Raw genomic sequence first — 24,519 nt, 5'->3', positions numbered from 1 at the left:
CCCATTGCGAGGGAAGGGGAACAAGTTTTGCTTCCATTTACAATTCGCTTCAACTCTCCTTTACTCCAAACAAATTTGTTGTTGACTTCTTTTGTGAACCGGCTGTAATATCTGCCTGTTCCCTCAGTGAAAGAGTTAGATGAAAATCTTTAATGCGTGTTCATTTTTATGTCTGTATAAAGGTCACAAGGTTACCTTTCTCTCTCTCTCTTCCTTCCTTCCTTCCTTTCTTTCTTTCAAAAATATGCGTTTAGCACTTATCTTCCTTACTTGAAGAATGAGCAGAGTAATAGCTCTGTCGCCTTCCTCCCTGAGTTTTTAGGCTCGAATGAGTTGTAATTAGCCAGGATGAAATGATGCCTAAGGGCTGAAAAGGCAGCTCATCTACTTTCGTATTTCCAGTATCTGGGGGAGAGAATCTACACCAAAGTGCTCTTTTTTTTTTAATAAAAAACTAAATTGGAGGCATTATTATTATCAGATATTATTGGCAGCACAGAAGTCAGCAACCTCTGACCTCATTTTGAAAGTGGCAGAGGGTTCATTTCAGGCTGCATTGCAGGGGGCAAAGGTGCAGCACTTGTGCACTGGGCAAATGGGAACGTGGGGACACCTTGTGGTTTCCGATTCCAGGGAAGAGGCCACAGGTGGCAGAAAAGGGTTAAAGGAGACTCTCGGGGTTGCCTCTACTTTTCTGGCCCCTTTGCCACCAGCAGTTCAGAGGTCAAGACTGTTTTTCCCACACAAACATTAGCTGATCTAACACACAACCACAGATAATTCTGTGCCACCTGAGGTGGGAGGGGAGATGGAGGGGGGAGAGCAAGATTTTCGGGGTGCAGGGTGCTGCAGTGAACAGCAAGATGGGGCACAAGACAAAGACTGCCGATACCTGTTGGCTGGATCTATGTCCTATTCCTATATTCAAATTACTTATTTCTGTTCCAAAATATAAATTCTAAAATGTTGAAATAGAAAGCTAGGTGTTCCCTTGTGGCCTAGAGGTGAAGGATCTGGAGTTGTCACTGCTATGTTGTGGGTTTGATCCCTGCTCTGCCATGGTCCCAGCCAATAAAATAAAATAAAATAAAATAAAATAGGAAGCTAAAATTCAAAATTGAAATCATTATAGAAATACTCAGGGTTTTTAAGTCTCGGTGTTCTTTTTTCCACTCTTCATTTCTCCCTGATCTTAACATGAGCAAGTACACTGAGCCTCTTGTTCACTAAGCACTGCTGATGTAAGGGGCATGGAAAGGCAACTTGTATTCACCCAGTGAGTGTCTGAACGCTTCCCCCTCTTAGGCTGAGTAATGGCTCACTGTGATGTCAGGTCCTAATTCCTGGAATCTATAAATGGTACCTTATATGGAAAAAAATTCCTTTTTTTTTCCTTTTTTATGGCTATGCCTGTAGCATATGGAAATTCCCAGGCTATGGGTCCTATCAGAGCTACAGCTGCCAGCCTACACCACAGCCACAGCAACACTGGATGGAAGCTGTGTCTTCGACCTACACCACAGCATGCTGCAACACTGGATCCTTAACCCCCTGATGGAGGCCAGGGATGGAACCAGCATCCTCACAAACACTATGTTGGATTCTTAACCCACTGAGCCACAGTGGGAACTCCAAAAAGGGTCTTTTTAAAAGTGACTAAGTGAAGGTCATGACAAGGGGAGATTATCTTCATTAACCTGGCAGACCCTGAATGCAGTCACACGCGTCAATATAAAGGAGAGGACCAGGGAGGTTGACACCCACAGAGGAGGTAAGAGCACGTGATCACAAAGGCAGAACTTGGAGTGTTGCAGCCCCAAGCCAAGGAAGGCCAGCAGCCCCAGAAGCTGGAAGGGACAAGGAGGGGATGTCCTCCCAGAGCTTCCAGAGCGAGGGCACCTTGACTCCACCCCAGGAAAACTATGTTCTAACTTCCAGCTTCCAGACCAGGAAAGGATCCATTTCTATTGTTTCAAGACTCTGAGTTTATGATCAGACTGGCTAACTTAAACAGTACAATTTCAATCTCTCATGTTTTGGAGACTAGAAGTTCAAGATAAAGGTGTCAGCGGGGTTGATCTCTTCAGAGGTCTCTCTCCTTATCTTATAGACGCATCTCCATCCTGTGTCTCCTCCTGGTCTCCCTTCTGTGCACAGTTATATGTCTGTGTCCCAACCGCCTCTTCTTTCACGGACACTGGTCATCCTTAATTACAACCAGCACACACGACCTCATTGAACCTTAGTTACCTTGGACCCCAGCTCCAAATACAGTCACATTCTGAGGTTCTGGGGGTTATGAATTTTGAGGGGGACACAATTCCATCCATAAAATTAAGTAACATTGTTATCTTTATTTTTACCCATGAGGAAAGACTTAAGTCCAAAACCTTGTTTAGTATTACATAGCTGAGAAATCTAAGAGCTTGGGTTTGAAATCAAGCCATTTGCTCTGATTCCATTACTGAGTTCTTAAAAAACAAACAATAAAAAACCACCAGAAGTACAGACTCAGAGGGAACTAATGCAGCTGTTTTAGAAGAGTCTTGTTTTGTAAACTTCACCCCTCTAGTTTATTGTTTAGTAAATTCAGTCAGAAGCTGAAGAAGGAGGTACTGCCTAAGCAGTCTAAATAATTACAAAATATATTCTTATTTATTTATTTATTTATTTATTATTTTTCCTTTTTTTCTAGGGCTGAACCTGTGACATATGGAAGTTCCTGGGCCGAGGGTGGAATGGGAGCTGCAGCTGCTAGCCTATCCCACAGCCACAGCAATGTTGGATCCAAGCCACATCTGTGACCTGAGCTGCATCTGTGACCTACACCACAGCTCACAGCAACACCAGATCCTTAACCTTCTGAATGAGGCCAGGGATCGAACCCATACTGTTGGGTTCTTAACCCAATGAGCCACAATGGGAACTCTGCAATGTATATTTTTAAAAGCTTGCTATAAAACAATCACTCACAGCTGATTTCTTGAAATATTATTTTGGGGACCAATATAAATATCTACAATGACTTATCAGAGTTTTTAGGAGAAAATTGGAAATCTTGCATCATAATAATTTGTATTTATCTTCAATAACAATGTTCCTCCTATTTATTTCATGCAACATCATCCTTTTCCTTAAAAATTTGATCAAGTTGTAAAAAAATGTTGTTTTTTAGTGGGGAAGAATTTCCAAACAAAACATCATTCATCAAACAAATATTTAGTGAAGATGATCTGTCAAATATTGTTCCAAATATTGGAAATGAAATACGAAAAATTACCCTACAGAAAAATCCTGAATGAAGCCTAAATCTTAGTGGGATAAAGCAGAGAGTAAATGATTACATGTCAAATATTAAATACAGAGTACATACCAGCCAAACTTTAATGTGACTGCAACTGTGGTCGACAGAACCCAATGTCGTGAGACTGATGGCCAAACTCCTGACCCATAGAAATCATGAGAGATACAAAGAAATTATTCTCATTTTTAAAGTTATTAAACCTTGAAGTAATTTTTGATTCAGCATTAGATATTAAGTTTTAACAATAATCCAAGTATCTTCTTAGTATCTACTTTGTATTACAGTTACATTTTCCATTAGCTGCCTGATTATTTTGTTTTAAATATTATGCTGCAACCAGAAAATAGATATTTTCTTCCAGGCAGTGCCTGGGAAGCAGTTGTCAATATATAATGTCATTCTTAGAAGTGTTTGATATTTCTGAACAGCTACAGAAATCACTAAATGATCAGGTTCTTTCAAAGGAATAGGAATTCTTATCCAGAGAACAGAATTTTCTAAGCTGTTTATCGAAAAGAGGGCTTCCAAGTAATTATAACATCTGAAAGGTGCTTGTAACCATAGATTTTTTAAAATTTTTTTTATTTTTAGGGCTGCACCTGTGGCATATGGAGGTTCCCAGGCTAGGGGTCAGATCAGAGCTGTAGCTTCTGGCCTGCACCACAGCCACAGCAACACAGGATCTGAGCTGCGTCTGCAACCTACACCACAGCTCACAGCAATGTCAGACCCTTACCCGACTGAATAAGGCCAGGAATAGAACCTGTGTCCTCATGATTGCTAGTCAGATTTGTTAACCACTGAGCCATGATAGGAACTCCACAATAGATATTTTTTAAAAAGGATAAATCTCTTCCCTTCCCTTTCTTTTTCATAAATTAATTTTAACTTTTAACCAATAAGATGATGTTTACTTTAATTGATTTATATATAGACAATAAATATGTCTGTTACCAATTTTCTAAGCCAGTAACTGACTTGGAGGGGGTTTAAAAATTTGTAATGTGTGTAACTGGTTGACCATAACAGTTCTGGAATTTTACAGATTGCCATGGTTTCAGTTATTAAATCGGTAGCTTTTACCAGCTAAGGAGAGAATGGAGTGTGCTATCCTTTCAGTACAGAATATACATCCAAGGAGGAAAACTCCCCAAGTTTATGTACTTCAAATAAACCCACATTAATGAAGTGGGGAGTTCTTTGAAAAAACAGCAACATTAACAACAATAACAATAACAACAAAAACTTCTGGGAATTTCTACCTGAATCAAATCTTTGGGATAGATGATGATTTTTCTTTTTTTTTTTCTTTCCATTTTTATTTTTAATTTTTGTTTTACTTTTTAGGGCCACACCTGCGGCATATGGAGGTTCCCAGGCGAGGGGTCAAATCGGAGCTGTAGCTGCCAGTCTCTGCCACAGTCATAGCAACTCCAGATCCGAGCCGTATCTGCAACCTACACCACAGCTTGCAGCAAGGCCAGATCCTTAATCCACCGAGCAAGGCCAGGGATCGAATCTGAATCCTCACAGATGCTATGTCAGGTTCTTAACCCACTGAGCCACAATGGGAACTCCCCAGATGATGAGTTCATTGATTTCTGTTTAACACTCAGTGCTGCAGGTCAAAACATAATCTACTGGTAGTGTGCGTTATTTAGCTGCTAATCTTAAGAGAAATCTTTATACATAATTATAGCAGCACAGCTAGTTTTCAACCACATTTAAAGACTCAGTGTCATCCTTTTTCGTCTTTGTTGGATGTGAATTCATATTCTGGTTTTCTGACATCAGTAGACTAACAGTCACTCAGTGTTTCTCCAGAGAAGCCTGCACTTAAAATGGCAAATGTATTTGGACTGTCATATGCCTGGAGGCATATGACAGTCCCTTTCTGGACTTTTTACACCCTGTTTAAGCTGACTCCTCAGACATTTTGAAGTGGTACTTATTTCAGTGGATGTGAAAGATCAATGCATTGATCCTTTTACATGGATAGCAGACAAAATGAAGTTTATCTTTCTTTTTTGGGGGGTGGGACAGTGGCGTTTCTGCAGCACGTGGAAGTTCCTGGGCCAGGCAGAGAACCCGAGCCGCAGCAGGCTCCAGAGTCCCTGCAGTGACAATGCCAGATACTTAACCCAGTGTGCCACAAGGGAAATCCTTGAAGTTTGTCTTTATATTTCAATATCATATAACATCATAGAGCACTGGAAAGTTGACACATCACATTTCTGACCAACCTAAGATCTTCGTAATTAAAAAGGAGGCACACCAGGCACTGCAAAGTGCAGTCCATGTACCAGCAGGATCAGCGTCATTTGGAACTTGTTAGAAATTATTGGGCCACTTCCAAACTTATTGCATCAGAAACTCTGGGGGCAAGGCCCAGAATTCTGTGTCTTAACAAGCCCTCCAGGGGATTTTGATTCAGGTTGTAGTGCTATAGTTTGTGGACGAATGATATAGGACATTCCTATCCAAAAAATAAGACAAATCAGGATATTGAACTCCTGGTAGACCTAATCCTACTGTGGGTTAAAAAAAAAAAAAAAAAGACTGGCATTTGCACCTTTCTTCTTGGTTAACTTCTTGATTTATCTTTAACGTAAGAAATCTATTGATGATGAAATTAAGTTGCTTCATAGTTGACCTAAACTGAGGATATTGTCTGGTAGGAGGAGTATCTTTAGACAAACTTCCTTAATAGGAATCTGGGAAAGACATACTACAGAAAGTCCCCATAAAATCCATAAATTTTGTCACCAAGGGAGACTGAAGGAGACCATCAGAGGAAATACCAGTTAAGTGAATAGGTTTGTCAACATCCATATAATAGCTTTCTGGAATTTAGATTGGTACTGCATTGAATCTATAGATCTAGTTGGAAAAAACTGGCATCTTGACAATATTGTATCTTCCTATTCATGAACATGGAATATCTCTTTATTCTTTAGTAGCTCTTTGTGTAGGATTTGCAAATTGACCTCACTGATAAGCTGACACTGAAGCAGAGGCTCAGAGGGAATGAGACAGTGGGTCATGCGAGTACCTGAGGGAAAACCGTTGTAGACAGAGGGAATGGCCATTTCAAAGGCCCTGAGAAAGCATGTTTGACATGTTCCAGGCAACAGAAGTACCCTTAGGATGGAACAGAGGGATGGAGGGGGAGTGTGGGTGATGACGGAAGAGGGGTGGAAGGTGCTCAGATCAACTGGGCCCTTCCAGCCTTCAGGAAGTTTAGGTTTCTCTCTGAGACAGGTCAGTAGCCATGAGAGAGTTTTACAGAATTGGGATATTTTCTGCTATATATCTTAAAAGTATTACATCAGTGACCATGTTGGGAAAAGGCTGTAGGAGGCTGACACACAACCCAGTTAAGAGTGACTATGGCAGGAGCTAGGTGGCAGCTGGAGAGGTGAAGAGTTGTTGGAGTTCAGATGTATTTTGAGGGTACATTGATGGATTAGATGTGAAGGATGAGAGAAGAAAAAGATATTAGGATGACTTCAACGTTCTTGGCTTGAACAAAGGAAAGATGGAATTCCATTTACTGAGATACAGAAATCAGCCAGTAGGCTTATTCTTATACCATTAGTTAATAAAACTTCCAATTAACAAGATCCTTTTTATTTTTTTAGAGTTTCAGGAGAAGACTTTTCTTCTCCAAGCTTATATTCCTTTAGTGAACATCTATAGCTAATACCACTTGAACTCTGGGGAAGGTTCTTGGTAAAGGCCCCCATTATGCTCCTAGGCAAGGCAGACTTGTCCATGGTTCCTTGTAGAAGAATGGCAAAATATGTGTGGGGTTGTTAGGGAGGAAGGAAAGAAAGAAGGAAAGAAAGTTAGGAATCATTTAACCCTTGTTTCTTCTTCTTTTTTCTTTTCTTTCTTTTTTTTTTTTTTTTTTTTTTTTTTTTGGCTGCACCCACAGCATATGAAAATTCTCAGGCCAGGGACTGAACTTTCATCACAGTAGTGACCTGGACCAGAGCCCCAGCAGTGACAATGCTAGATTCTTAACATGCTGAGTCAACAGGGAACTCCAAAACTAACTTTTTTTTTTTGTCTTTTTGCCTTTTCTAGGGCTGCTCCCGTGGCATATGGAGGTTCCCAGGCTAGGGGTCGAATCAAAGCTGCAGCCACCGGCCTACGCCACAGCCACAGCAACGCGGGATCCGAGCTGCTTCTGCAACCCACACCACAGCTCATGGCAACACCGGATCCTCAACCCACCGAGCAAGGCCAGGGACCGAACCCGAAACCTCATGGTTCCTAGTCAGATTCATTAACCACTGCTCCATGACGGGAACTTCTCCAAAGCTAACTTCTTAAAGGCAGAGGCACAGGTCTTCTTAAAGGCCTCTTGAGACAGGCGAAGAATTTTTAGTGGGAAATCTAATGTCACAGAATGATATTATATTAATGTTATGATATGTACAAATGTGTGGGCAGATGCCATCCTCATCATGGTTTCAGAATGCAGTAAATTCACATTGAAAACACTTGCAGTACAATGTATCAAAACTTCCATGATTATATCCTTCTTTCTTAGATGACTTAATTGACAGGCTAGAAGGACAACAAAGGTGAGTTCTACCGTGCTGACTTGGTGTTCATAATGATAAAGACATCGAGTATATTGGCAAATTCTCTGTCGGTGGATAGCAAATTTTTTACTGCACAGCAAAATTGATTATACAGTTACATTTCAATTCCTCTGAAATATTTCCATTTATAAGTGTCCAAGGGTGTCCAAGGGCAGTCTTTTATTAGGATACAAATAGAATTTTTTCTGTGGCTTCATGCTGGCATTTCAGAATTGGATTCAAATTTTAGAGCAAAATATGACAATCTTCCAGATGAACTTGGCAAAGAATATGGTTACCTAAACTTGTAATATCAATGAAACCACTTATTACATAATATTCTGAATATTTCAAATTAGTGAGCCAAAAGTTAAATACATGGAATATTCCCTTTGCTAGGTGGAAAATGATTAAGTCTTTCTCCACTTATGCCAGTGGTTCTCAATTTTGCCCCCCAACCCAGAGATATTTGGCAATGTCTGGAAACAATTTCGGTTGTCATAATTTGGGGTGTGGGGTATGCTGCTAGCATCTAATGAGTAGAGTCCAACTGTACTAATAAATGTCATCTGATGCACAGGACAATCCCCTGGGTTACCTGGCCCAAAATGTCCCTAATGCTGAGGTTGAGATTCTCTGACCCACACTGTCCTCCATAGCTTATTCCACTGCTCATATCACAATTGCATTCCTTTAACTGAGTCTTACAGTTTGATTGTTCAACACAGTATTTCAATGTCAAAGGAAGATTGACAACTATACTGTACTTTTAGGAAGAGGAGAAGACACCACTTTCAGGTTACATGATTTATAATCATTAGCTGATTTGGAAGACCATTTGAATTTTAATCAGATACTGATGAGTGTGCCAGATTAGGGCTTTATGTAAGAACATCATGAGGGTTAATGAATCTTTGAAAGATAATAGTCACCTTTGTTTCATGTCTAAGAACTTTATGCATCGTTGAGACATTCCAGTCCCATGGCTATCTGCTCAGTTGAGTGTCAATTACAGCCAGCAATCCCAGATGCTACACACGCACATTTTAACTGTGGCTGCCGCATACCATTGAGATTCACAGGCCCCCAGTACAATATCCTCAGCAATGTGTGCCTGATATTTTGAAGACCATCTGTCTCATTTTAATCTAGAATAGGCTCTGCCAAAGCTTGTGCATGCCAAATGACTTAAAAAAACTCAACCTTGTGCTGTGTTAAAAAATATTTTAAAACATTTTTATTAAGATATAATTCACATACCATAAAACCCAGCCATATAAAGTGTACAATTCAATTTTTTTTGGTACCCTCACAGAATTGTGCAACTATAACTACAATATAAGTTTAAAACTTTTTCATCATCCCAGAAAGAAACCTCATACCCATTAGCAGTCACTCCACACACCCCAGCATCCTCCTAGACCTTAGCAACCACGGATGTACTTTTTGACTCTGTAGATTTGACTGTTCTAGACATTTCATATAAATAGAAGCATATAGTATTTTACTGCTGGTTTCTTTTACTTAGCTCATTTTCAAGATTCACCCTTTTGTAGCATGTTTTATTTCTCATTGTGTCCAAATAATTTCCTGTTTTAAGAATATGACATATTTTATTTATCCATTTGTCATTTGATAGACGTTTGTGTGGTTTCCACTTTTTTTTTTTTTTTGTCTTTTTGCCTTTTCTAGGTCTGCTCCTGTGGCATATGGAGGTTCCCAGGCTAGGGGTCTAATCGGAGCTGTAGCCACCGGCCTAAACCAGAGCCACAGCAACAGGGGATGCGAGCCGTGTCTGCAACCTACACCACAGCTCACGGCAACGCCAGATCCCTAACCCACTGAGCAAGGCCAGGGATTGAACCTGCAACCTCATGGTTCCTAGTTGGATTTGTTAACCACTGCGCCACGAAGGGAATTCCTGATTTCCACTTTTGTGTATTGTAAATAATGCTGATGAAAAACAAGTTTTAGGGTGGGGTCCTATTTCCATATGACTCGTGTCCTTCTAAGAAGAGAGATATCAGGGATGCCTGCATGCAGAGGAGAGACCATTGAGGACACCTTGATCTTCAACTTCTTGCCTCCAGAACTTTGGGAAATAAATTTCTGTTGTTTAAGCTGCCCAGTGTGTGGTATTTTGTTATAGCAGCTCTAGCTCTCTAATATGCCTAGGAGTGGAATTTCTGGGTCATGGGGTAACTCTATGTTTAACAATTTACAGAACTGCCAAATTATTTATATGCAAGTCTTTGTATGGATATATATTTTCTTTCCTTTCTAGTAGACATGTAGGAGTGGCATAGCTGGTAAGTGCATGTTTTAGTTTTTAAGAAATGGACAAACTGTTTTCCAAAGTGGCTGTACATGTTAACATTCCCACCAGCAGTGGAAGAGTTTTCCAATTTTCCATTTCCTTGCCCAAACTTGTTATTGTCTGTCTTTTGATTATAGTCATCCTAGCGCAAGTGAAATGGTATTTCATTGTGTGTGTGAGTATTTTTTTTTCCACAGTTTTTTTTTTCTTTTGAGCCATTTTAGGTTCACAGCAAAATTGAGCAGAAAGTACAGTGTTCCCATAAACCTCCCACCCACCTCCCCCCTGCCCCAACTCACCCAGTATGAATATCATACATCAAAGTGGTAAATTGTTTTTTGGCCGCACCTGCAGCATGCAGGACTCTGAGCCACAGCAGTGACTCAAGCCACAATCAGTGACAATGCTGGATCCTTAACCTGCTGCATAATCAGGGAGCATCTCAAAATGGTAAATTTATAATTTATTAGAATTGCTGAACATATTTTGGTCACATCCTTATCACCCAAAGTCCATAGTTTACATTAGGGTTTACTCTTTGTGTTGTAGACTCTGCAGGTTTTGACAATGTATAATAACACGTCTCTCCCTTTGTGGTTAGCACACAGAATTGTTTCCCTGCCCTAAAAATCCTCTGTGTTCTGCTTATTCATTCATCTTCTCCCTCCCCCAACCCCTTCAAGGTCTTGATTTACATTTCCCTGGTGGCTAATGCTGTTGGTCATCTTTTTGTATGCTTATTGGCCACTTGTGTATCTTTCTCAGAGGGGTCAACGTGTACAAACTTTGTTATGAGGATATACAATACGATGACTATAGTTAGTAATACAGTGTTGTATTCTGAAACTTGCTGAGACTGGATCTTAAACTTTTTTACCAAACACATACAAAGAGTTAATTATGTGAGGTGATGGTGTGTTAATTACCTAATCTTCGTAATTATTTCACAATGTATATGTAGCTCAAATCATCACACTGTATACCTCAAGTATATACAATGATATGTCAGTTATTCCTCATTAAAGCTGGGAAAAAACCCTTGAGGTTAAAATGACTACTATTTGTACGGACTACTTGATAATCATATTTGAGGGCACACATGTTTAGTGATATGGTAATGGCAGTATGAAATACACATATTTTTTGAAGAAATTACATAGAACTTCTGGATTTTTCAAGCTTTTGATGTCTTCATTGTGAAATAAAAATATTTCTCTTAAAAAAAAATCCTTTGCCGGGGATAGGGAGGGCAGACGGAGGGACTGAGGATTTAGGACTGGCATGTGCTCGCTGTGGTATATGGAATGGCTGGCCACTGGGGACTGCTGTATAGCACAGGGAACTCTACCCAATATTCTGTGATAATCTACATGGGAAAAGAATCTGAGAAAGAACAGATATGTGTGTATGTATAACTGAACCACTTTGTTGTACAGCAGAAATTGTCACAATATTATAAATCAACTATATTTCAATAAAACTTAAAAAAAACTTGCCCATTTACAAATTGGATTATCTGTCTTTTTATTGTTGAATATCAGTGTTTTCTAAGGTCCAATTTGCCTCCAACTGAAAGGGAAAACAACACAGGATTTTTGTCTAGTGTGAGAGATATACTATCGTGTATTATCCTGAATGGTAGTCTCCTCAATTGATTGCACTCTCCCTTTATATCTGGGATCTGCTGGCTGTCCAAGCAGTGATTTCAGGGCAGAGGCACCACTTATCTTGGCAGTCAGAGTCACAGAAGTCCAAAAAAACCAAAGAGCTTTAGTCAATTTTAAATAAATCTTAGAAGGATAATAGCGTAACAATTAATTCCCAATATCACAATCACATAATGGAATCAAACAGCCTTTCTTACTATTAAATATGAAACACACAGGAATAGCAGTTATGTGAAAAGTGTTAAATTTCTCAGTGTTCTTTAGACGGGTCTCTTCAATGGGCAGGAAGTTTGCAGATGTTTCAGTAACCCATTCAGCCCTGCTCCAGTGTGAACCACGTTTATCAGTTATTACAACCAATTAAATTCTACAACTATTTTCTGCACACCCAATGAAAACCGATGCCTTTTCAACTGATGTTACTGAATTCCTTGATGCATTTTAAAAAAGGAATAGTTGCATTTTCTATGTATGCTAACTTTTTTAGAAAAGGAAATAGCAGGCTGCTTTTTTTTTTCTTTCTTTTTTTAGTATTTATGATTCACTAGGCTAAAGAGTGTCTCGATCTTAACACCATGTGTTTTAGGTGAAAAAAAAAAATCTAAAATGGAAAATACCAAAGTGACTTAACTACAGGATTTTAAAGAGCTTTAAAGTTCACTGGTACTTAAAATCTTTCTGAAACAATTTCACTATCTTCTTTGGAACTCATTTTGCATTCAAAAATTCCTTTCTTTCTCATGGCTAAGTCGGATACTATAGGCAGGCCCCTCCTCCTCTGCATTCAGGGACCAGCTCCTCTGCGCTCATGTCCTGACACAAGAAAGAAATTCTTCGCCAACCTTCCATGCTTGATCATGAGTAGCTCCCGCATTCACTTACATATGAGATGCATGACTGCCACGTAAATGGATGGGACTAAGGGTGTTGGTGGTGATCTGCATATTAAATAAGGGGAAGCTTGATTTCTTTTTTTATAAGTTATCCCCCACTCCATCCAACTTCCAATATCTTTTTTCCACATCGTAATGGATCTCCTTGCCTATTCTTGAAATGTGCACATCCACATCAGAGAACACCAATGGACCAATAATACTCATAAACTATCTTTTTTTGGTGGGGGGGAGTGAAACCTTACTCTTTAAATGTTTAGGTCAGGACTAAAAACCTTTCGGTATGTTTTTAAGAAATATTACAATGCTATTTAAAAAGGTGGTAGCATAAACCATTATCACCCATTTGCTTCTGCAAGGGTAGTATATGAGTCAGGTTTCCACCAGAGAAACAAAACCAGTAGGAGATAATATATTGAAAGATTTACTGAAAGGCATTGACTTATGGGATGGTGGAGGCTAGTTAGGCAAGTCTGAGCTCCATAGGTCAGGCCACTAGGAAAGGCAGGCTGGAACTCTCAGGTATGAGCTGAACCTGCTGTCCTAAGTTGGAATTTCTTCTGGAAGTTTCACTTTTGCTTCAACAGCCTTTAACTGATTAAATAAAGCCTCCCAGGTCATCTGGAATAATCTCCCTTAAAATTGGCTGATTATGACACTTTAATCATCTCTACAAAACAATTTCACAGCAACACAGTATTTGATTGGATAACCGGGACTACAGCCTAGACAAAATGACCCATAAGAGGGACCATCACAGGTGACAATTATCTCTGTGGTCACAGAGTAGTCACAAAACATCACTGTTTATAGTCACATGAAGGCAGTGTTTAAAATCAGCTGCTAGATGCAACCTCAACCATTCAATTTCTTTAAAACAAAGTGTAAGATGCAACATGAAATGAAACTCCATGTGCTACCATCTACCAAGCTCGCACACACTGGGGCCACTGTGCGGGTAGATTTTTCTTCAGTAGAGGTTTGGCCATGATCAATAAAATTGTGCACATGGCAATTTACCATAAGCTTGGTTAGAAAAGTTTTGCCCCTTCTCTGCCTTGTTCTTGATGAGGAGACATTGAAGGTCATTTAAAAATAGGCGACTGGAGTTCCCCGTTATGGCTCAGCAGTTAAGGAACCTGACGAGTACCCATGAGGATATGGGTTTGATCCCTGACTTCACTCAGTGGGTTAAGGATCCGGTGTTGCCATGAGCTGTGGTGTAGCTTCAGAGGTGGCTCAGATCCCATGTTGCTGTGGCTGTGGTGTTGGCTGGCAGCTGTAGCTCTGATTTGACCCCTTACCTGGGAACTTCCATATGCCGCAGGTGCAGCCCTAAAAAGACAAAAATAAATAAATAAAATAAAAACAGGCTATTGTAGTTTGTTCTCAAACTTCGTGATCTCGGGACCTTTATGTACATTAACATTATTGAGGATTCTTTTGGAGTGGATAAGCAATGAGATCCTGCTGTATAGCTCATCATTTGTGGTGGAACATGATAGATAGAGGATAATGTGAAAAAGAGAGTGTATAACTGGGTTACTTTGCTGTACAGCAGAAATTGACAATGTTGTAAATCAACTATAATAAAAACAAAAAAAATAAAAAAAATTGTTGAGGATTCTAAAGAATTTTTGTTTATAAGAGTTGTACCTTTGTCAGTTTGGGCTGCTTCAGAACTCTTTCCAAGGAACCGCATACTGTACACTTTGGGGGGGCTAACCCTCTGAGGTTCAACTGAGCCCACTGACTCCAGGTGAGGAAATTTTGGGTGGGGGTCTCAAGCACCCTTTTACGCCATGATGGATAAACTACTTTCCCAGTACCTAGACATATAGGTTCAAAACCAAGGAGGAAAGGACAAATAGGAAGGAAGGAAGAGAGAGTTAAAAAGTAGTTTACTCAGTAAAGATCTTTACACTGATGCTTGGAAGACCAAAGCCATTTAGGTAGGAAACTTAACTAATCTTTTTCTGTATGCATATGGAAGAATCAGGAGCAAATGCAATTCCCCCTTAAAAACAACTCACGGAATCAATTAGTTGTCTGCTTAATTGAGTCATCGTTACCAACTCAACAGGTAGTTGAAGTGCTATATAATGTCTTTACTTGTACTGTATCATGCTGGTAGGCAATTCTCTGGGAAGTTGAATGTGAGTGCGCGGAAGAAATGGTCACCAGCAGAAGATAAGCAAAAACCTAATTATCAATTAGGGACTTAAAAAGTGAAAAGCACTGCTGAAGTTTTAATTAAACAATATTCCACAATGATGCTTTTAAGAGTTTAATATCTAATCACTCATAAACATTCTAGTGCAATAAAGCAAAATCAGGAACTAAAATATTCGCTTTTAAAATACAGGTTTGCACTTACCAAAGAAAACACTGTGACAGCCAAAGGAAAATACATTCAGTGTGGTCAACAAGCAGTAATGCTTTCATCTTTGTCAAGGGACATTTTTACAAAGAGTCTAGAAAAAATAACTGGGTACGGCACTCATTTGATTGGGTAGCCGGGACATGAAGGGACATGATGTGCCTTTATAATTCTGAGCACAGAATTAGGGACATGGCAAATACACACTAAATGGTCTTGAGAGAAAATGAACACAGGCAATCTCTGTAGATATACTCCACTTTATTAATAGTGAGGAGGAAGTAGTTTCTAAGGAAATCTGGGCACAAATATTTGCTCTGTAAGGCACTGGATCAGTGATCAGAATTCTGAGGCATACAAATCACAGATTTGAAAAGATCTCGTGTGTTGAAAACGTGCTTGCTGAAAACGGTTCCTTGAATAGGCCCTATCAAGGATGTGGAACCGTAAGAGCAGGTTTACTAGAAGACAAAGATACCAAAGGGTTTGGAGAGGAAGCTCTCTAAGAAAAGGCTGAAGGGATGGAGTATCTGAAAGGCAGAAAGAAAAAGTTACTGAATAATTTAATGACAATAGTTGTCTGTATAAAGACTCATTACACAGATAATGGTTGTAAAACTTTATTTCTATTTTGCAAAGAAAAAGCAGGAGCCGTGTACAAAGGAATTAGTTTCAATATAACAAAATCAGTTTTAATGAACGAAATCAGTCTTGAGTCACTGACATTAAATAAAGGAATGGGGCCCAAGGGACTGTCAAAGATAAGGTATGCATGATTCTGAAAGGCTGACTGAAGTCGAGGGAAAGCTGGAAATGCCAGCATTGGTCCTGGCCAAGTTCTCCTGCTGTTTTTCTTCATGTGATACTGTCTGTTCTAGAATTTGGAGGCAACACCACATACTTGTGAGACCTGAACTTCCTTTGGATTGTCAATTACTCACTTCACCTTCCTCTATAGGAAAGCTTGCAAGTGGTTTATATTCAAGGCTTACATGTGACAGTGTTTATGTGAGCTTCACAATGTAACAGACACACGGAAATTTTTAAAAATTTTATAAAATATAGAGTTGATTGATCCAACTTGAAGACGCAATACTGAAGATCAGGTCTTCTTGGGAGTTCCCATCATGGCTCAGTGGAAACGAATCTGACTAGCATCTATGAGGACACGGGTTCAATGCCTGGCCTTGCTTAGTGGGTTAAGGATTTGGCATTACTGTGAGGTATGATGCAGCTCAGATCCCATGTTGCTGTGCCTGTGGTGTAGGCCAGCAGTTACAGCTCTGATTTGACCCCTAGCCCGTGAACCTCCATATGCCATGGGTGTGGCCCTAAAAACACAAAAAATAAAAAGATTAGATTTTCTTTATCAGAGTAGGCAGACTTTGCTTGAACTGTACCATTTTAATAAAGTTCATTTTTATATTGCTATGCCAGCTGGAAATTATGAAATGGCATAAAGTTAGAAATTATGAAATGGTATATTATTGTGGCATTTTGTTTAAATTCTAAAAAAATGGAAGTTTTTTTATTTAGCTTATGTAAGCTTGAGGTATAGGTGATGTTTGTATTTCTCAACAGTAATCCAGCAGTTTAATAAATGTAAAGAACTCAAGGACACTAAATCTTGGGAGAACTAGTAAGTAAAAGCAGATTTAAAAGACATCACTTCTTGTTCTGTCCACTAAGAGGGTAGCTTGAACTGATGATTAATCTTGCATTGCTAAATACAATTCCGAAATATTTTGAAAACAATTGTTATGTTTGATAATTATTTGTAAAATATTCATGGTTATATGCATCACATCTAATATTTTCAGTTTGTTATTAATATGATATGAAAGGGCTAATCCCTAATACTCTATGCCTAAAACATGGGCACTTCGCTAAGATCACATACAAACAGAAAAGCTGAAGCTGAAATAAAATAGTAAAGCTACCTGGGTTTGAAGCAAAAGACCAAAGAATTAGGTGTATGTATTTCACACTGTTGATACATAAGTTTTTTCAGTCCTAACAAGCTCCCCTTCATTTAACAGAGATGCATCACCAGATCCAAACACATTTTGGCTCTCTAAGCACTTGAATTACCTCATTTTTCTGCACTGGTTCATTAGTAAAGCACTTACTTAAGAACAACCACTTATAAGTACAATGATACTTCAGAGAATATAAAATGATGGAAGAAGGAAACAAAGTTCTTTGCTTGTAGCCAAAAAGATGTAGGGGCTAGATTTAAATTTGTTTTAAACAATTATTTGTGAGAATTGCCACCATTATTTTGGAGAAATAATAAATGTTTATAAAATATGGAATTCTGTAGTACAAACATTTTTGATATCTTTTGTTGAGAGACCAAAACATCAACAAATAACCACACAGTATGTTCTATGGCTCAGAAATTAAATCCCCAAATTTTAATTGCCACTAAAATATTTATTTGATAATATTTTACAGAAATAAATAAGAGCAATTTTTCTCTAATACAGGTAGATATATTTATACACATTTTTTTATATTTCTTTTTTTATAAAATTGAAGCATATCAAATTGTTTTCCCTAAACTTCAGCACAAAAAGGAATGTGAGGAAACAGAAAGAAATACTGAAATATGTTCATTATTAAATTATAACCATGGGCCTTCTGAATCTCAGTATACGATACTATTTAGAGAAAGAACATGAGATTTTGGGAGTCAGGAGACCCAGGCTCCACTGTTTACTTGCCATGTGCTATAGGCACATTTCTCATTTCTGAATCTCAGCTCTCTACCTTTAACACAGGAATGATACTAATTATATCAATTTCATAGGACTGTTAGGTAAATTAAACATGTGAATGTATAGGAAAGCTCTTTGTAATATGTAAAGAGCTACAAAAATAACAGTTCTGTTTAATTTCATATAAAAGAATCAATGCATATCTTCCTTCAACTGAAGAATAAGCACCAAAAACGTGTGTGTGTTTTCTTCAGCTGAATTATGTCACTCTATAAACCAGAATATGAAAATGCACCTTAACTAAGCACCAAAGCCTCTTGGACAAATGTGATCCAGGGAATATTTTTATTACAGTTTTCTGGGCAACTAAGTAGGAGCTAATGAATCCTGAGGGTCATTTAAAATTCTGAAGGCTCAAAGAAAACAAATCAAAACATTTGTAGTACATAAAGCAGCTAGGATACAACAAGCTACGCCTTATTCACCAATTTCAATGTCCACTAATTCTTCACAGAAGAAGAAACACTAGGTTTTATCACTTTCAATTATTTGCTTATTTGAATATGACATTCTCTTATTCCAAAGATCAAATACTAGTCCTTGAGGGATGTACTAGTGGAATGAAATAACAAACTCTATCATAAGTTTAGATAGTGGTTAAAAGTCTAATTACACAAGAACATGGGAAATGAAAAAACCCAAAGACATCAGTATAATAATGTTAAAAAAAACCCTTGCTATATTCCTATGATATAAGAAACAAAATTACAATATTTACAGATACATCATCTTAAAACATGAAAATACTTAACAGTAAGACAAATTAAAAGAAGAGAAAGCAGTTTAGATAATTTTAAGGTAAGTAAACATTAACACTTAAAAAAGCTAAAGTTAACTGCTTATAATGACAATACTTAACACATAATAGAAATACTTAAAGTGTTCAGTGTTTTGATTTTTAGTAGCAAGATACAGAGAAAAGAAATAATTGCCTAATATTTTCTTATTGTTAGGAGTTGCATTACTCTAAAGTTACTATTTATGGACTTATAGTCTATACTTACTCAAAGAACTAGGAGTTAATATAATTCACCATCTTTAAAATTATTACTAACAAGATACTGGTGAATCATGTGGTAAAGGTACTGAAAGCTCTTCCAAAAATGAGATCTATGTTGGTTGAATATACCAGGTAATATAAAACTAGACTAGTTTACTTATTACTCTCTTATTCCAACTCTTTGTAAGACTGATCTTACCAAAGAAAAGTATACCTCACCTCTCTTAATTTCCTCAGAGATAACCTTTAGAACAAAAATAACTATTTTATTAAGAGTGTAAAATTAAAAATCTTTATAAATATTTTGGAAACAGTATATTGAAAAGGACTCAATAACTACTACAATACTATACAACTAAAAAAGAAATTCATTCAACTAAGAACAGTGTTTACTGACATCTACTGGATTATTTTACTTATAACTTTATTCTATAAACTATGGAAGTTTTAAAATACATTGAAGTCCATGGATTGGATCAAATGTACTTCATTCAAGGTCCTCAGTTTCTTTGGTAAATAAGTCTGCCAGATCAGCCACGGTCAAGACGGAGGCCTCTGAATGCTTTGCCGATGGGTTGGTGTGACTGCAGGATTTTCCAAGTGAGCAGTATCAGAAAGAAACCCCAAGGATAAATCACTATATTTGTCTTTATGTATTGTTTGGTGTTATAATAATATAACAACATATTTGTTCCTAAGTTTTTGTAATTGAGTTATAAGAAACTCCCAGAAGAAAGTAGGATTGTTATCACAGCCTGTTAAAATTAGTGAAGACGGGGTTCCCGTCGTGGCGCAGTGGTTAACGAACCCGACTAGGAACCATGAGGTTGAGGGTTCAGTCCCTGCCCTTGCTCAGTGGGTTAACAATCCGGCGTTGCCGTGAGCTGTGGTGTAGGTTGCAGACGTGGCTCGGATTCTGCGTTGCTGTGGCTCTGGCGTAGGCCGGTGGCTACAGCTCCGATTCGACCCCTAGCCTGGGAACCTCCATATGCCGTGGGAGCGGCCCAAGAAATAGCAAAAAAAAAAAAAAAAAAAAAAAAAAAAATTAGTGAAGACGTCTGTATTATCATTTTCAAACTCTGCCATAAAATGTTTTTCTTTGCACAATTAATAAAAAAAGAAACACCCTCCACCCCCACCAACTATTTCTAAGGCTCTCACCTTGCAATTTACCTTCTTAGCATCCAAAGTGAATTTGTTTCAAGAAAAATTTAACAGCTCTTTTAACTGTTACTTTATTGAGGCATCTTAAATATAATCAATAAATTCTGTTACATATGGAAATACCACCAAGAAAAAGCCTTCGTGTTTAAGGCAAAAAGCTCTTGTGGTAGCCTTTTTCTTGCCCAGAGACCACCAATGGAAGACAATTCCTGATTTTCGATGGCCTCTTTGCTCTGAAAAGTACCTCTGTGGAAACAATCCCTTCTAAGGTAATCAATCATTTCTTCTGAGTGTATCTTCCAATAATTCCTATCTCACAAGGATTCAGTAAGACGTTAGTTTATGTTTTGAAACGACTTTAAGGAAAATAAATTAGGAATAAATATTAGGAAGTTTTATGATTTTGAACTTAAGCTTTTAAAATTAAAGCCTTTCTCGTCTCTCTGCTTCTGTTCTGCCTTCGAAATTAATAGCACAATTACCAGCCTACTTTTAAGTCCAGACCATCCTATCCACATGACTAACAGGTGTGATGTATAAAGCAGCACTATCAGTTTTGTGTTACAGGTAATCAGACTAAGGCTTTTAGGCTGGACATAAAGATCAATGTCACGTAAAAGTAATCCAGTGTGGCAAAGAAATGTAGGGTAGTTTTTTTCCCCCAAAAGACACGAGTGATTTAACTAGCTCTGAAATGAAGTTTCTTTAATAGGAGGATAGTTTAAATATTTTTATACATTACAATCACAATTAATAAATTAAATCAAACAAACAATGTTTAGAGCATTAACTGGAAATTCTGGGTAAGTAAAATGTCATACCTTGCTTTTAAAAGAAACTTGTGCTTACACCTTTTGGTTGACAAAGTGATCACCCAAATGAAGAAGTTCCACATACTTAGATGACCTTATATGAGCAGGAAAACTGCCATCGACTTGAAGTGCATTGTTACTTACCTTCTCTCAGCAGTTTTCAACATTGCTTGCATTCTTTCTTCTATTGTTGCTTTAATTAAGAATCTGTGTACAATAGTAGGTCTAGAAGGTACATAACAATTGTAAGTTTAAAAGCATCTTAAAACAAATCAGAACAAACAAACCACCCATATTAAATGCTCTGTTCATCAGTCAGTTGGTATCTACCGTGGCAGGTACTAATCCAGGTGCCGATAAGGTGGGGGTTAGACAACAGGGAATACTAGAAACTATTTAATTTCAATGAACTGTCTATTGAGGGAGACACACAATATACACAGATACAATAAGGTATTTCCAGATACAGCCTGCCAAGAGGAGGCTGACATGACTGGAAACATGACTGATGGGGATGAGGCCACTACGCCAAGGAGGAGTGGGAAGAACTGCAGACAGAAGCAGCAGCAAAGAAATGCCAAGTCCTGGTAAGAGAATGTGCAGGGCACAAGCTTAAAATTAGGGGCAGAGAGAAGGGTAGCGTGGCAGAAACATTTGGAAGAGGAGTAGGGGGTCAGATCATGTAGGCTCTCCTGGCTACGGCAAAAATTTGGATTCTTGCCATCAATAGGTTTTATGCATGATTTCAATTATTCTTGATTATACTTTAGATATCCTTTTGATTGCTATGTGGAGAATGGACTGTTAGGCAGAAAGTGGAGGCAGAGAAACCAGTTTAAGAAGTTCTGTAGTGGTCCACATAAGAGAGTGGATTGTACTTTGATTTTTATCAGTGAATATTGGAAGCAGTCATCAGATTTGAAATATTTTTGGAGGTGGAGCTGACAAGCCTTAAATGATGGTTTGGATGTGTGGTATGGAAAGAGAAATATGGAAAAGTTTTAGATTTCTGGTCTGAGAAATCATAGAAAACAGTGCAACATTATGAGCTGGGAAAGGCTCGGCGTGGATGGCAGTGCAATAGGAATATAATTCTGTTTTGCTGACGATAATCTTGAGTTGGCTATTAGATAAGTATCCAAAGGAAGGCATGGAGACCATGGATACATGTGCAGAGATAGAACTGGAGAGATGAATCTGGGCCAGGAGCTAAATGGGTATGTCTGGGCTGAGGGATATACATTTGAGAGTCATCTAAAAATGCTTCTTAAGCTCTGGGACCAGAGGAGCTCACTTAGGGAGTATGGAGAGAGGAAAAAGAACCCTAAGGGGCCACTTGTAAGAAGTAGGTCGTTAATAACATGAGCCTCATTTCAGTGGCATGGTGAGGACAAAACCCAAATGGGAGGTCGAGACAGAATGGGAGGGAAGGAGGTGGAGGCAGAGGTGGAATGTGGGAGAGTGACTGTGTATGTGGCAATATATTGTAAGAGGATTGTGTTTGCACAGACGAGGAGGGATGGGACCCAGGACAAGTAGAATGGCTGGTGTTTAAAAGAAAAGAGACACCTCTTCCACTGTAATAAAAACGGAAGGTACACACGGTGGCCTCCTGCCTATGGCTACGGATGGCTTCTTAAAAGCACTCCCCACACGAGGACGCTGTTCCAGTGCTCGCCCCCATCCTTTGCTCCACTAGTTTATCGCTAATAAATCATTCTTCCATTATTTCTCCCATAAATCTCAATCCTATTTTTTTTTTCCTTTTTATGGCCACACCTTCGGCATATGGAAGTTCCCAGGTTACCGACTGAATTGGAGCTAAGGCCCATGCCACAGCCACGGCAACACCAGATCCAAGTCATATCTGTGACCTATACCACAGCTTATGGCAGTGCTGGATCCTTAACCCACTGAGAGAGGTCAGGGACAAAGTAGGGTCCTTAGCCTGCTGAGCCACAATGGGAATGGACCTGGAGGGACGTATTTTCCCAAGGGAAAGAATTTAAAAAGGAGCTATTTGTTTTCAGTCATGCATAAGATACCCCTTCTTTAATTTTAAATACAGGCTACTGCAGCCAATCAAAAATCAATTCTTCTCAAGTTATGACAGATGCTTTCAATTTAGTACGTCTTAAGTAATTTAAGAAACTATTTTGATAAAGTGATTAGGGTAGTTTCTGAAAAAGGAAAGACAAAAATCAGAGAATTTGGGGGTTTGCTGCTCGGGGGAGGGAGGGTTGGAAATCTCAAAATGATTCCTGTTCATATAATAACATTTGAAAGTAAAAAAAAAATAAGGAAGTAACTAAAAATGAATAGGTTATGATGAACATAAATGAAGAGTTTAAATGCTGATTTGTATCTTAGGAACCTGAGCAAACTAATGTTAATTTTAGTCCTTACTTTGTCTGTCCAATCCGGTGCACCCTTCCTATGGCCTGAAGCTCATGGGCAGGGTTCAATATGGGCTCCACCAAAAGAACATGAGTTGCTTCGATGATAGTTAATCCATTAGAACCTGTGTGCAGGGGCAGCAGCAAAATATTGATTTGGGGATCATGTTTAAATGCTGAAAGGTTCTCCTAAAAAAGAAAGGTACATTTAAATTTTTAGCTGTATAGTTAGAAATAATAGCAGTATATTACAGCTCATGTTAACATGCCTAATGGTATTCAGGTCATTGTGAAATGTAATAACTAAGAAAATTAAATGTAAAATTACCAATTTTAGAAGACATGAACTTGTTGCTTGACTTATGAAAAAAAAAAGTGTTAAATAATCTATCTTGTTCTTTACAATATATAGTGGAATCACAAGCTACCTAAATGTGACATATGCAAATTAAACTACATGAGCTTAGAGAAAAGAGTGAGAGAAAGAATGTGTTAGAGTGAGTATAAGAGACATGAATCTGCTAAATTTTCACTTGGTCTTCTTTTGGTATTTGTCTCCTGTTATTGCGCTGAGTGTGATGTAAGCACAGTTTGACTATATGCAGTTTTGCCTAATGCAGTGTCTTCAGAATTAATCTCAGGGGCATGAGGCCCCTGTCCATTCAAAAGGTATGTCAGGGGCTATCTTTTCCTATATGAAAGAAAAGGACCTCAAGTCAGAAATCTTTAATATGGTTTGATGGAAAATAAATGCAGTTTGTTTACTTTGCATTAATTAAAATATTAATTTTAAAATTAATCAAGCACTCAAACCATGTTTATGTGGCTTATACGTCATACTATAATAAATACAAGTAAGCTAGTTAAGAATAGTTTCAATTTCCAATTGAATCCACTTCCAAAAACATGAGTAAAAACTTCTTGACATACCTGAAATGTCTTAACACGACTGATCTGTGCAAATTCCATGTTGTTGTCAGTGAGAGCTTTTGAAATAATGTCTAATACGTCTTGCCACTGAGAACACATAAAACAATCGGAAAACAAATATTTACATACAGCTTTCATATAAAAAGGGTCTGAAAAGGGATATAAAGGTTCAAAAAAACCTTTGTAACTTGGAGTTCCCTTTGTGGCTCAGCGGTTAATCAACCCGACTAGGATCCATAAGGATGTGGATTCGATCCCTGGCCTTCTCAATGGGTTAAGGATCC

At 38.3% G+C, this 24,519-nt stretch overlaps 1 protein-coding gene across 11 annotated transcripts in view; it reads right to left on the bottom strand.

Moving 5' to 3' along the window:
- Nucleotides 1-15,759: 15,759 nt before the first annotated feature.
- The window catches only part of SHPRH (SNF2 histone linker PHD RING helicase), an 84,370-nt gene continuing 75,610 nt past the window's right edge, over nt 15,760-24,519 (bottom strand). For 8 of the 11 annotated variants that reach the window (XM_013992508.3, XM_085024324.1, XM_085024327.1 and 5 more), the window contains 4 exons: nt 24,236-24,322; nt 23,316-23,494; nt 21,054-21,134; nt 15,760-19,517 (listed from right to left, as the gene is read on the bottom strand). In XM_013992508.3, coding sequence (XP_013847962.1) covers nt 19,421-19,517; nt 21,054-21,134; nt 23,316-23,494; nt 24,236-24,322 — 444 coding nt within the window. In that variant the 3' untranslated portion in view covers nt 15,760-19,420. The remainder of the gene's footprint in view (nt 19,518-21,053; nt 21,135-23,315; nt 23,495-24,235; nt 24,323-24,519) is intronic. The other 3 variants (XR_014845082.1, XR_014845081.1, XR_014845083.1) reach the window with 1 other exon arrangement.

Source organism: Sus scrofa, chromosome 1 (assembly GCF_054392235.1).
Source record: "Sus scrofa isolate SSC_HxYL_T2T_F1_AM1 chromosome 1, Sscrofa_HxYL_maternal_Yorkshire_Landrace_v2.0, whole genome shotgun sequence".
Classification (NCBI taxonomy): Eukaryota; Metazoa; Chordata; class Mammalia; order Artiodactyla; family Suidae; genus Sus; species Sus scrofa.
Note: the sequence above shows the minus strand (reverse complement) of the source record. Positions and strands in the feature narration are given on the sequence as shown.